The sequence below is a fragment of the Microplitis demolitor genome, chromosome 5, assembly GCF_026212275.2.
Source record: "Microplitis demolitor isolate Queensland-Clemson2020A chromosome 5, iyMicDemo2.1a, whole genome shotgun sequence".
Classification (NCBI taxonomy): domain Eukaryota; kingdom Metazoa; phylum Arthropoda; class Insecta; order Hymenoptera; family Braconidae; genus Microplitis; species Microplitis demolitor.
Genome location: NC_068549.1, coordinates 2601698 through 2616075, shown reverse-complemented (window position 1 = coordinate 2616075; position 14378 = coordinate 2601698). Strand labels below are relative to the sequence as shown.

The window sequence follows — 14378 nt, the reverse complement described above, 5'->3', positions numbered from 1 at the left end:
TGCGCTCTTACATTTATATTAATGATGTTTTTATAAATATACAGAACATACAAATGTATAGCATCGGGTGGGAGACAGCGTAGTTTGTAGTGGGGGTAAAGATCAAGAAGTTCCAAGTTAATGGAATTCGACTGTATGTCACTAGATGTATACAATAATTTATGTAACTAATGCACGAAAAAAATGCTATTAGATGTCTAAAGTCGGCGTCATACATCGGAGTTATAAAAATAATTTATACTTTATGGAATTGGATAATTTGTTTAATACTATCTTTGGTGTTATGGCGTATCAATTAATAGAAATATATTAGGTTACAAAATTCAGCTGACGTTTCATTGATCTGCACATGCGTGTCCTGATTAATTAAGTGCGCATGTGCAGTAGAGATTTCGGTCATGTTAATAAGGCTAAATTGAAAGTGACGTCATAAAGAAGGTAACAGATTCATTACTGGTTTGGACTATTGAGTAGGGATATACTCCGCCCATTTTTCAAATTTTGTGATTTAATGTATATTTCATCACAGCTCTGACCAATCAGAAGATTATGAGTCGGACTTCAGTCATTTAACTGCGTATTTTTCGAGCATGTTACATAAAATAAATTATTGAAATGATCTAATGTAAATCGGCGATTAAGCGTAATGACGTTGATCCGACTTGAGTCACTCGACTACACGACGACTGTCGTCGATAAATTATAATTATTTATAAATTTTTAAATACGATGAGACTTTGAATTATATTTAAAATTATTATGCGACACTGAGTGTCAAATATTAATTTAATTAATTAATTAATTATTTACTATTAATTGTATTGTATTTAATTATTATTATTGTTATTATTAAGTATATTTAAAAATAATAAATCACGGAAATAAGACTTAGAGATTCAATTTAAGACGATTGTATATCTTATATATATACATATATATTTAACAATCGAAATCTTTTCTTATCGTCCTATCGTTTGCTCAAATATCTTATGAGAAGTACGAACAAGTCTATTAAAGATTTTTTAAAATTAAATTTCATTGATCATGTTTTATCATCGAACTTATTCACGAATTAAACTTTTTAATACTCGTCTTTACAATTTAAAAAAATTAAATTAAATAAAATAAAATAATGAAAATAAATAAAGAGGAATCAAGTGAACGGGGACTTTCGATCAGGAACGATAGATGTATAAATTAAATATATATTTAAATTAATGTGCGATTGTAAAACTAGTAAATGGATTAAAAATGTAATTTAGCCGGGCGCTGAAAAAATCAACACCAAATTATATTATTATTATTATTATATATAAATTAATAAAATAAATTTGAATTTATGGGAATGAGAAAGGAGTATATATATATATAAATATATATGATTATTGGTTATAAATATATTATAAATAATTATTGTCGTGTATATGTATATATGTATAAACTAAAAATTGTCGAGTATAAATATACATATACATATATAAAGAAATAAATGTGAGATAGCTGACAAAAATATATAATTATTATTACTAATAAATTTAGTGTTTTTATTTAAAACCCAAATTATATCAAGTGAGGTAAGATGGGTAGTAAAATAAATTTTTTTACTTATGAGAAAATTTTACCGGCAGTTTTGAAAATAATTTAGAATTTATTTGAGAAATAAGTCGGAAAAAAAAATTTGATATTGACCCCGCGTTTTTTAAATTTTCTGCTGAGATTCTGTGGCTTCTTACAGAGTAAAAAATTTTTTTATCAACAAATTAAATTTATTTTACTTGTTATCATTTTCGCGGGTTTTTCAAAACTCATTTGAAGTCAATTAATTATCATTAATTTTATATTTTTAAATAAAAAATTATAAAATTAAATTAAGCAGCCGGTCTCTCCCTTCCCTTGACAATCGATTTAAGTGTTGAGTGAAAAATAATGTATCTCACCCCCTGAAAAAAATTACCCAAAATAACGTAAAAACATAGGGGGAGTTTTAAATGATTCGTTTACACAATTTGTCAAATTTATTGCCGGCTAAACTAAGCGTTAACCAGAGACCATATGTCTCATTAAATAATTTTATCTGCAGCCCCTAGATGCCTATCAGTCGCGACAGTAAACAATAAACATCATCAATCCCTATTTAAAAATCTAACGAAAGTTTACGTTCAAATTCTATAATAACCCACATGCGGAAGTGAGGAAATAAGGAAATAGTGTCTAGTAAACTCTCAAGAGAATCTCTCAGATACCCATAATATAATAGTCGAGCACAAGAGATCGTGTCAGTTTCCTGTTTCACTATTACTATATTCTATATATTATAGTAGTCCAGTGGCGCAGATGCGTTTGCCGCGCACGTGCTCCAGTGACATCTCCCCTACCCTCCCACTTCTCAGGATAAATCAAGGGACATGTACACACAATAGCTTACACCCGGAATTCACCAACAATACTCATATATATGTATTTTACAAATATATACACCGTGAACCATGCCGGACCATAAATGTCGTCTGATGCCTAGATCGTGATCCAAAGAATAAACGCATCTTGAAAATAATTTAAATGCTATTATATATTTTTACTATTCTTCCTCACTGAAATGAAATCACAAAGAAATTTCTTCAGAACTAACGATCCACTAAAATTTAAATTATATAAATATTTTATCTCAACTTAATCTCGTTTTTGAATTATTTTTATTGCACTTCATTCATACTAAATTTTATTATTTACATTTCTCAGAAAAAAATATATTGTATATATATACATCTATAAAATTTTTATATTTTTTTTCCTACTACTTTATTACTCCTATTTTATTTTTCAGTTAACTTTTTATTTAAAAAAATAAAAATTCATTCAAATGAATTTATATTAAAACAAATAAAAATAATAATTTAATTAAACACCCTAGTTTCAGTATAATTTAACGAACCGGAAGTAGCAAACGTTCCGGAAGACTAGCTGCATAAAGAGAAAAAATACGTGTAAAAATAATAAGTCGCGAATCTTGAGTGTAAAATCCAGGCATTAATAATTTTAATTCTTAGCTACCCTTGTGCATATCTTGCTTTTTATTTTTTATTTCATACTATCTATAACTTTCTCCCTCATAAATGCTTCTAAGGCATTGTATCTCACTTGTTCCACCCTCTAGAGGGGTCGTTTGATCGTAGAATTTACTCGCGGCTGAATTTGCCACGCACGTGCCCACCGGGCTCCCATACAAAATATCCGTATACTTGCAGCAACATATATATGTATATACTTATATATGAGAGTGTATATCATAGTTATATAGTCTGTAGGGGCTTCTCTACACGCTACCAGCACGATCGGGAGCACTAACCAAAATGTATACGCTCTCTAACATTTCGAGCTCCACCATCGTTACGAGCGAACGCTCCTGCGTTTCTTCCCCCTTTACTATATATTTTTAAATTCAAATTTATATCAATACTTGCGAAAAATTTAATCAGCTAGAATGTTTTGCACTAAAAATTATTTAAAAAATAAAAATGTGAATTTCTTGAGTGGAAAATTTTGAAATTTTTTAGTGAAGTGACAAGATGACGTTTGGCAATAATTTTTTGCAGCGGGAATTCAAATGATGGGAAAGAAATTGTTTGTTTATTATTTTACTCGATTGAGTGGAAAATTTATTTATAAATAAAGTAGACTATCCAGCAGCCACAGAAGTTTCAAATGAAGCCGGACTAGATTGCTCGTAATTTTTAAATCCCAAGTGGAATTCCAAGTTTAACTTACATTAGTACCCGGTTTGGTTCATCAGGCGGAATAAAAAATAAATATCTTAAGAGTTTAGTGAATTATTTTGATAAGTGATTAAAAAAAAATTCTTGAATCGAAAAGTTCAATAAATTGGAGTGGAAAAACTTTTTTTAAATTTCAAAATTAAATAAATAAATTTTATTTTTGTATTTAAAAGTGAAAATTGAATTTTGACGTCAATAAAAATTATATACGAGGATAATTAAAATTATTATCAAAAAATAATAATCTAAAATACTTGAAGCTCCAATTAAATTCAAGACTCCAGTACCTGTTTTTCTAGTGCCTCTTAAGTAACTTTTGATCTCAAAAATAAATTCATAATCATTAAGTGCTATCATTATTTTCATGATTTGAATATATATTAATATATATAAATGAAAAAAAATATAGGAATGAGTTCAGTAGCATTGTGATGATTAGACATGCAACCCGGAAGGTGCTTAGCGGTGACGCTGCTCGCGCTTTCGATACTGGATATAAAAACCACAAGCACATTTTCAAAAACTACGAGAGTGTTAAAAGTCGTGAGATTACCCGCGGGCTACATGGAAGTAGTCAAAGAGGACACGTGCTCTGATGGAGTTATTCGCCTGACTTGCCGATCTCTTCACGCGTTCATTTTCGTTCTCGAAGCCGAGTATCAACGCGACAAAACCCACAGTTGCCATCAAGTAAACAAAGTCCGCCGGGCTGCGAGATTCCGCGAGTTCCGATCGCGGATGCATGAGAATGCGAAAATTCAATTGAGGGGTAATTATATTAAAGATGATGAAGGAGATGACTCGGTCATTGATTTGCGGACTCTATTCAATCGCAGGTAATTTATTTATTTATTTTCGTAATTTTTTTTTTTTTTTTTTTTTTTTTTTCATAATTAGACTGCGAAAAATTTCGAAGTGAACGCAGATTAAATTCGGAGTAACTGCGGAGCGAATGACTGTTTATTTATTTAATTTTCTTGGAGTGAAATTAACTCCGAATTTTTTAGTATGATTAAGTAATCTGAGGTACCGTGTAATGAGTATGTATGCAATAATAGATATCATATTTCTTGAGAATTGTTAAGGACAAGAAAGATTTCGAAAGAAGACTAGAAAATGTCTAACATAAAATATCAACCACAAAAAATAAATATGATACTTTTCGTGTAGAAAATTTAAAAGAACGTCAAGTTACAATTTGAAATTATTTTTGGTATGAATAATATTGTAAGTGTGAATTGAGAAATAAATCGATATATATAACATAAATAATAATATGGTGAAAGATGTCGAGAGCAGTGATCGCAGATGTGCAGATGATCTGTCAAGGGTCGGGAAAAATCATCAGAATTTACTGTGCGAGGGATGGAACAAAGAAAAATTTTTCGATCACGTGCTACTTTCAAATCCACGGATTATCACCAGACTTCAAATCATAGCATCTGTTTTTTCAGCTTTTTATCACTGCTAAGAAAAAAAAATGGATTGAAAAATTTTTTCCTATTAATCATCTTTTCATAAATTTATGTTGGTACAGTTTCTAAATGAAATATATGAGAAAATCCGAAAATGTAAAAGTAAAAAAATTTTTTAATTAAAAGTATGTTGGATAATTTTAATGGAAATACAAAAAGAAAATTATTAAACTTCCCTTTGAGAGTTAACATGTAAAAAGAACAAATCAACTTTTTCATTCGCCAATTCAATTGACTTGCAAGTGTGCGCGGGCTTGTACGTGAAAACCCACACGTACTATCGTTAACCCGTAGGCAAACGAATGTAGTAATTGCATTTAGGAACGCAACGTTTTTGCAGTCCCCTTTTGTAGGATACATTCTCTGTTATCCACACACCCTTTCTCTTTGCGGTGTCTATGTACGCGACGCGATCCTAGTGATTAAAAGTTATAACAGAGTTATTGTAACGATACCTTTTTATTTAGATTGTTTAGAAATAAATCGTCAGTTAGTAATTTTTTTAATTAAAGAAAAAAAAAATTTCTTTCTATAAAATTCCAAATTTTAATTTTTGAAATTTTACAATTTTTTAATTGTGAAATTTATGGTAAAAATTGATGAAAAAAATCTAATTTAATAAATTATTAATTTTAAAGATTGAAATCAGAAAATATGACTCTATCTATTATAAATAATTAAATAAATGTTAAAATAAAAAATTATTTAAATAAAATATTATTTTTCTGTTGAATTAAAGATGCAGTGGACTTTATCACTGTCGAGTCACCATTACCGAAGATCATCCAGGCGCATCAAAGTGGCAGCCGGCAAACCTGCGGCTTAAATACGCATGCATACCCGGTAATTTCTAAAACTATTATTACACCAATTTGGCCAACAATGTAACCAATAAACTACAACAATACCCAGCAAATATTCTCAACAAATAAAACTCGACCTCAAACTTTGAAGCCAAAGCTTATCCGCTAGTCCGTCGTATTATTCCTCTCTACTACTCTAAATCCACAAATAAAAATTCTGTCAACGTTTTTGACCATCTACTATTTTTATGACACAAAAAGGACAAAATCAAACGTACTCATGTCCAGATTAATATCAACCAGCTGTCCATACCAATCCATATTTCATACGCGCGTTCATTCACCCGAGTATTAAATTTTCGTTGGCTATTTTTTTCAGCTTTGAAATTTAAATTTGAAATAACTAACAATTTTTTATTAAATACATTTGAATAGGCTAATTAAAAAATAATAGAAACGTTAGAAGAACCTGCACAGCTCGTAAAAAATGAATCGATTGGCAAACAATAGAAAAAAAAAATAAAAAATAGAAGAAAGAAATTTTCGAATAAAAGCGAGGTGGATATTTTTGTTGTATCGCTACTGTAGACCTGCAAATTTATATCTATATCTATATCTACATCAATATAAATCGCAACCCCTAGCGTCTGACTCTTGTTTCCATCTGTTCATTCCCATCTACCATCAGCAGAAGTGGAGACAAGGGTGAGCCGAGGGGCGAAACTACAGGAGGCGAACCGGGAATAAAAGTCGGCCAAGGGCGAATTCGCGAGCGATTTTTTAGCTGATAACTCAATTTTTTTTAAATGCGGAAATTAAAAATTTATAACAATTATTCATTTATTAATTAAATTTTTTTTTTTTTTTTTTAAATAAAATATATTGCAGAAAACGCAGTACGAAGATATTGCAACATGGAGGTCACAATAAATGACAATGAAGGAGGGTACGTTAAATCCCCGGGCTATCCTCTCTATTATCCCGGTAAATATTCCTGCGGCTGGACTTTCCATACCGTTCCAGGTCAGAGAGTTTCACTAATCTTCCACGACTTCAATATTCGCAGTAAGTTACTCCGTTACAATTTACGCTGAGTTGTTAATCTAGACAAACTCAACCGCAATCCTATTTATTTTACTACTTGCCTGAGCAATTTAATTTTATTTATTTACAAAATTTATTTACAGGCCCTGAACCCAACGGGAGATGCCTCGATACCGTTCGCGTACGCGAGAATGGAAAAATATTATTTGAATCCTGCGGAACAAGAGCGGGCATGAAAATTATATCGAATTCAAATAAAATAACAGTCGATCTCATCTCTTCTTCCCGCGTTTATCCTGCTCGGGGATTTTTACTGCAATATGGAGGTGAGTATTCAAATTTAAATTTGAAAAAATTACCGCCCGGTGACGATTTAAAAAAAAATAATTATTTGCAGCGATAATCGGTTGTCCAGAGGCGCAAGCTCCGAACGGAAGTTACGTCACAAACGATACCCTCGACTCAAGGACTTACAAGTGTCGGTCGGGTACGATATTCCCTGACACGAACGAACCCACGAGGACACTCGACTGTCGAAACGGGAGATGGAACGAGACCATCGACAGCCTGCCCACTTGCGTTGGTAATTTTTCATTCACTCATTCATGCTTTTATTCATCCACCGTGAGGTACAATACACGTTGCCTTATCTAAAATCTTTCTCGCGCTATTTTTCTCAATTCTCCGACACGTCATTTACTGTCTAGTCAACTCTAGTCAATACAAAACTCCATCCACTCCTTGACCCAATACCGGCTACCGGAACTTCTAAAATGGGTCAGTCGTCACAGACGATATATTTTTAAATTATTCATACCTGCTACTTTACACTGTAAAAAAACAGGAGTGAATAATTCCGTCACTCGGAATTCCAGAGTTAAAAAATAATCATTCCGCATATGGAGTAAATTTTTTTTCAAAGGAGTGATTTCAGAGTGATGGGAATTTTATTTAAATCCGCATCCACTCCAATGCGGAATTTAAAAATTTATTTCTCTCTAGAGTAAATTTTACTCCGATCCCAAATTTTAATTTTAAAATAAACTCCGTTTCGGAGTAAATTTTACTCCAAGGAGATTAAATTTATAAAAAATCTACTCCAAATTTACCCCGCGTTCACTCCGAAAATTTTTTAATGTATGATATTTATGTTAAATTATATAACATATTGTTTCCATAAATATATGTATATACAAATACATATATATGCATATGGGTGAAAGTACAACAAAATTACGGCCCTGAGATTCCCGAAGGGAAAACCCGGACCTTTACGCGGGGAAGAAGTACAAGTATATATATGTGTATACATATATATACCTATATATTATCTATATATTTAATGGTGGGGATAGAGGGAAGATTCAGTGGGGTAGAGTGCGTGTCTCGTATATACTTTCTTTGCTGACGCCAGTTAGCTCCGATACCGGGACACGTGTATACTCATCTCCGTTAAATACTTCTTGCTCCAATATTCAAGGTCAGTCTATTATTAATTTATTATTAACCCAAATCCATAAATACATAAATTATCTCCAAGCACCCAAAAATAAAATCAATACTGGATAACAAAAAAAAAAAATTCCACTCCGAAAATAAATAAATTCTAATTCAATAGGACGAATTAAATGAAGACTCAGCAAAAACTGGTATCCTACAGTCACAAAAAAACCACCGGTTCTTTCATTTTATTTGCATACCAGCGCGAAAAGTTTTAAATAAAAATTATATATATAAATTTGTGAAATCTAACCGCGCCACGTGCTCATAAATTTCACAGTATCATTATATACAGTATTTATTTTAAATTACTGATAATTACTGTAGATAAAAAAAATATTTTAAATAAAACTACACCGCAACTTTCTAATTTTATGATAAGAAAAAAAATTACTAGTATTATTCCCAACTCTTATATTTTTTTTTTATTTGACCAACTCATTTTCAATATTTGTATTTTATAAAAAATAAATTGATTAGAAAAAAAAATGATTAACTGTAAACAATAAATTATTATTAGGGGACGATAATTTATTACTCAGGTCAATAGTTTATCAAAAAATCCAATTGAAGAACACATTAATAATATTATTATTATTTAATAACTCTCACACTCTTCCTCACATCACGCCAGATAGATTTTTCTGCAGATAAACAATAAATATATATATATATATATATATATATATATATATATATATATATACAACTTGAGTATATTATTTGTCAAATGAACTTGAAACGTCCAACATACTGTTGTTTGTTTGTTTGCTTTAAAAGTTTCCTACGAAGCGAATAAAAAATAATTAGTGTAATTATATTTAAAAGTATACTGTGACGTCTAATTGTATTGTAGATATTTGAAATGAAAAGTTAATAGTCAGTTTGATCGTGACTTAGAATACCAGTAGAGAGTTTATAATCTGCTGGAAACTTATTAGAAGTGAATGGACCATCTTCTAATAGAGTAGAGAAGACAAGCAAAGAGTAAAGTTTATAGTCGTGCACTGTAAAAAATTTTTGGAGTAGTGTATATGACTTGGTAAAAATTCTGGTGTGAAAATTACACCAAATATCGTGGGAATTAAAATTTTTACACCATTGAGTAAATGTTTAATTTGTGAATTTTGGATTTAGAACAATAAAATAAAAATATTTGAATTTTCAAAATAATTTTTTATATTTAAATAAAATTAAAATAGTTATTGAGTAATTAGTTAAAAATTTTCAATAATCATTTGTTACTCATTGATAAAAATTATAACGAGTAACATGGAACGGTGTAAAAAAAATAGATAACACCGTATAAAAATTACACCGAAGATTTACACCATTATTTCGCACTACTGTGTAGAGTTTTCGAGAACCATTTTTACACAAAAATTTTTAATAAAGTGTATAAAAAGTAAATTACACCATACTAAAATTTAATATATGGTTAATTTACACCATTATTTTACACTACACCGCAGTGTGAAATTTTTGGAGCCCATTTTGACACAAAAATTTTTAACCGAGTATATAAAAAATAAATTACACCGTATTAAAATTACACGGATGTTTAATTTACACCGAGGATTTTTTTACACCGTTATTTCACACTTTTTTACACCTCTATTTTTTATAGTGTCTATAAAGTAGATAACACCGCGTTAAATTTACACAGATGGTTTATTTACAGAAAAATTTTTTACAGTGTAGAAAAAATTACATTAAAGAAGGCGGGAAGAGACTTTGGACATTTATCTGACTGTAGAGTGTAGTCCGCAGTGATAAATAAAGACGGAATTAAAAAGAGATAGTAAGAATCCGCGAGATTGTACAGTATCGTGAAAACCGTGTGAGAACGTGATGCTGACCGTGTTTAGCTGACAATTACCAACCGAATGTTTATATTATTTTTAAATTATTTATTTTAATTTTTAGTTTATTATTATATTTTTATAAATTAATAAAATTTATTATTGTTAAATATGCTTTATATTTATTGTTGATTATTTTGAATAAATCTGTGCCAATAAAAACCAAAGAGACGACAAGATGATACGGATATTCGCAGACACGCTAAGAAACCTCATAAGTGAGTTTGTATACTCGTCTTTGTTCACTTTTTAAAATTTTAAATATTTTTTTCACATATATTTGTATAAACATATTTATCCGGTTGTTTTTATTCAAATGCGCGAGTTTCACGAATTTGTTATTTATTTTTTTTCCGTGCAGTTACAGAATTATGACTGACGCAATAAGTTTGAAAAATTAAATTAATCCTTGATTTCTGTTCCATATTCACTTGACAATAATTTACATATATATTAATAATATCTTTATACGTTTGTTGTTATCAAGTATTTAGATATTTATTATCTAAATCTTACTTTGTATTGAGGACTTGGATTATCTGTTTTTTTTGACAGATAAAAATATAAACGAATTTAAAAAAATTTTAGCGGGATTATGAAATTAATCATCAGTTAAATTTTTGAATTTTACGATTTTTTAAATAAAATTTAAATTTATTTTTTTATTTAAAAAATAAATTCAATTTTTCAGTCCGTCAAAGAATTTAATTTTGAACTAAATTTAATTTTCAAAAAATGTTTAATGTCATTATTAATTACAAAAATAAACTAGGATATTTTTTTATAAAAAAAAAAAAAAATTAATTAAACTTTTGAATTTATTTGAATGTTAATTTTTAAAAAATGGCGGCATGGAAAAAATTTTAAGTTTCTCAATTAAATAAAATTTCAATTAAAATTTAACCATACATATAATAATTATCTTAATTAAAAAATTCAAATTCTCTAAAATCCCAAATAATGAAAAAAAAAATCATTTATTGATTTATTTAAATTTAAATTTAAAAAAAAACTAATCAAAATTCAATCCTCAATAAAAAATTTCATAAATTCAATTTAGAATTAATCAAAAAAATAATTATTTTAATTAATAAAAAATAAAAAAACCCTGAAAAATATCATTCAATAAATGAATTAAAAAATCTCTAAATAAATTACAAATCGGATCTTTGTAAAGCAATTGGCGTGAGAGTTTTCAACAGAGTACTCGGGAATTCAATACGATAGATACTTATGCTCTACTCATATCATTAAGCATTCCTCAGTACTAGTCCGCCGCGTCTTCAATACACTTGTTCATATCACTCTTATCATCTCAGTACTTTATAAATTACTCAGTCTTTTGTGCTACTCTTACAATAAAAGAACTGCTCAGTTAATCAACAGAAAAAGTATTAAGAATTACATATTAATATAACAAAGAGTTTAAATTTCCGGTCGGAAAGTTAAATTATCGTAAATAAAGGAGTATTATTTAAAAATACACAACTATTTAATGTAATGTAATGTGTTTTAAGTGAATCATGAGGGGAAGTCAAGTGCGATAGCCTCATACTGACCTCATGTTACTTATTATTATTATATTTACTATATACATTCAAGTACTTGGCATTTAAGTTTAAAAATTTTAACGCATGACAGCCACGTGGCTTTTTTTTCATATATTTATCATTTATTCAATAAATTTATTAATCTATTGCATCACGTTTAATTATTTTATCTGTGCAAATGGTCATTGACCATAAATATATTTATTATTAATAAATATAGTTGACATAAATAATTTTTTTTCATATATTTAAATTATAAATAAATTATTGAGTAATTTTCGATAATTATTTAAAAAATTTATAATTATTTATCGATAAAATGAAGTAATTCATTAATTTAAAAGTATAAAATGTTGGAAATATTTAATTTATATCAAAATGTAAGAAAGAATTCTTATCTTGACTTTAATTACCAAATCGTCAGTAATTATAAAAGATATCAAGTTTATTGATAAAAATAAAACCGCAACCTTGACAGAATAATTTAAAAAAAAATTTTTTTTATACCAAAAAATTCGAGTGAACGCGGATTAAGTCCGGAGTAAATTTGGAGTAAATGACTGTGTTTTTATTTAATGCCTTTGAAGTCAAATTTATTCCGGGGAGTTTATTTTAATGTTAAAACTCTGAATTGGAGTGAATGCGTATTTAAATAAAATCCAGATCACTCCGCTGAAAAAACTCCCTATTTACTCCGTATGCGAAGTAATTTTAATTTAAACTCCGAGTGACGGAGTAAATTCTGATTTAAATAAAATCCATAATTACTCCGTATTTTTTCCACTGAAATTATTTAGAGTAAAGATAATAAATTAATTGATAAATTATTTCAGCATCATCAGCGGTGATTTTAAAAACAGAAGCTGATAGCAACCGATTGTCAAGTTTATCGGACAACAATTTTCAGAGCACGGGGGTCAGAATTGGAAGAACCGAGAACGCAGTCGCGGGTGGAAACATTTTCGCTATGGCAGATCCAGTGAACACAGCAATGGCTAAACAAACAGACGTTGTCAGAGGTCAGTAGATTTTTTTTTCTATTGACAAATACCTATTCTAAATCTATCAGGTTTTCCGGATCCAGAAGCCCTTGGAGCCGCCAAAGAACTGAGGCCATAAAATTGTTTATTTATTTAAATATCTATTAAGTTCAGAGTTCGATGTGCCACGCGGTGTTTGAGTGACTCATGAGTAAACAGTCGCGTGTAATCAATAAATCTACATTTTAGTACTGAATATTTTAATTTATTAATTTATTATTAATAAATTTTTTTTTTTTTTTTCTAGATATGGTGATACCATCGATACTTATTGTATTGCTATTTGTGGGCAATGCTGTCATTGTTTATATCATTTTTCAATATCGAAAAAGGTAAATATATTATTTAATAAATTTTATATTTCCGGTTGTCTATTTTTACAATCGAAATAATTTTTTTTTTAAATATTTTTAAACAGTTAATTTTTAAAATAATTTCTACTGGTCAATTTTAAAAAATTTTATTTTATTTATGTAAAATATATGAATACTAAATTGAAAATTGAAAGAAAATTTTTTTTTTATTTAAAATTTGGAATTTTAAAGACTAAATTTTTTTTCAACAATCAAAAAATTTATAAAGAAAATTTGTTTTTTTTTTTTTTTTAATATTTTCAATTACTTTCTAAAATAATTTCTACTAAATTTCAAACTGAGGAAAATTATATTTTTTTTATGTAAAATTTGTAATTTTAAAAATTTATAATTTTTTTTAATAATCAAAATTTGAAAAAAAAATTATAACTTAAGTTAACTGATAAAATAATAATGATATATTTTAATAAACATATATTTTAATTTATAATCACTCAGGAAAACGCCGGCAGTCAACTCTGGAGAAGGAATGGCTCTGAGAGCAGCGCAAGATGTCCCACAAGTCTGATTATATTTTTAAAAATAAACTATCAATTAAATAAAATACAACAAACTCTAAATAACAAGCGATCAAGAAAATAAATCAAGAGCCTAACGACAAACTATTACCCGAAGAGTAATAACAACAATAATTCGATTCAAAGATAAAAAATAAAATAATTGAATGGATGACTTAATAAAACTTTGATTGATTTATTAATTTCATTGATACTGAGTCGTATTACGTCCAATTGTTTGAACACGCGTTTATTTTCAAATAAAATAATTCTCATGCCGGGTACAAGTTCGATATGTAATAATTTGTCTATAAATTTATTATAAATCATGACTTATATATTTTTTTTAAACACTTGTAAAAAAAAATGACAAAACTTGATTATTTTTTTTGATGTATCTATTTGTATTATAGAAAAAAAATGTATTTCGTATAAGAAAGAAATTGTATCTAAGTTATAA

The 14378-nt window shown here is 28.4% G+C and overlaps 1 protein-coding gene across 1 annotated transcript; it reads left to right on the top strand.

The window, feature by feature from the left end:
• The first annotated feature begins 4214 nt into the window (after positions 1 to 4214).
• On the top strand, positions 4215 to 14321 carry LOC103577137 (uncharacterized). Its single transcript, XM_008557660.3, has 8 exons — positions 4215 to 4609; positions 5988 to 6091; positions 6940 to 7116; positions 7239 to 7421; positions 7493 to 7678; positions 12841 to 13026; positions 13295 to 13379; positions 13860 to 14321. The coding sequence occupies exons 1-8, from the start codon at positions 4215 to 4217 to the stop codon at positions 13927 to 13929; spliced, it is 1386 nt and encodes a 461-aa protein (XP_008555882.2). The 3' UTR covers positions 13930 to 14321.
• Positions 14322 to 14378: the final 57 nt, after the last annotated feature.

Excerpts from the sequence above, each read along its gene's own strand:
- LOC103577137 (XM_008557660.3), top strand. The coding sequence starts at position 4,215 with ATGCAACCCGGAAGGTGCTTAGCGGTGACGCTGCTCGCGCTTTCGATA. Across the intron at positions 7,117-7,238 it reads CCACGACTTCAATATTCGCA|GCCCTGAACCCAACGGGAGA; the intron begins GTAAGTTACTCC and ends ATTTATTTACAG. Across the intron at positions 13,380-13,859 it reads ATTTTTCAATATCGAAAAAG|GAAAACGCCGGCAGTCAACT; the intron begins GTAAATATATTA and ends ATAATCACTCAG.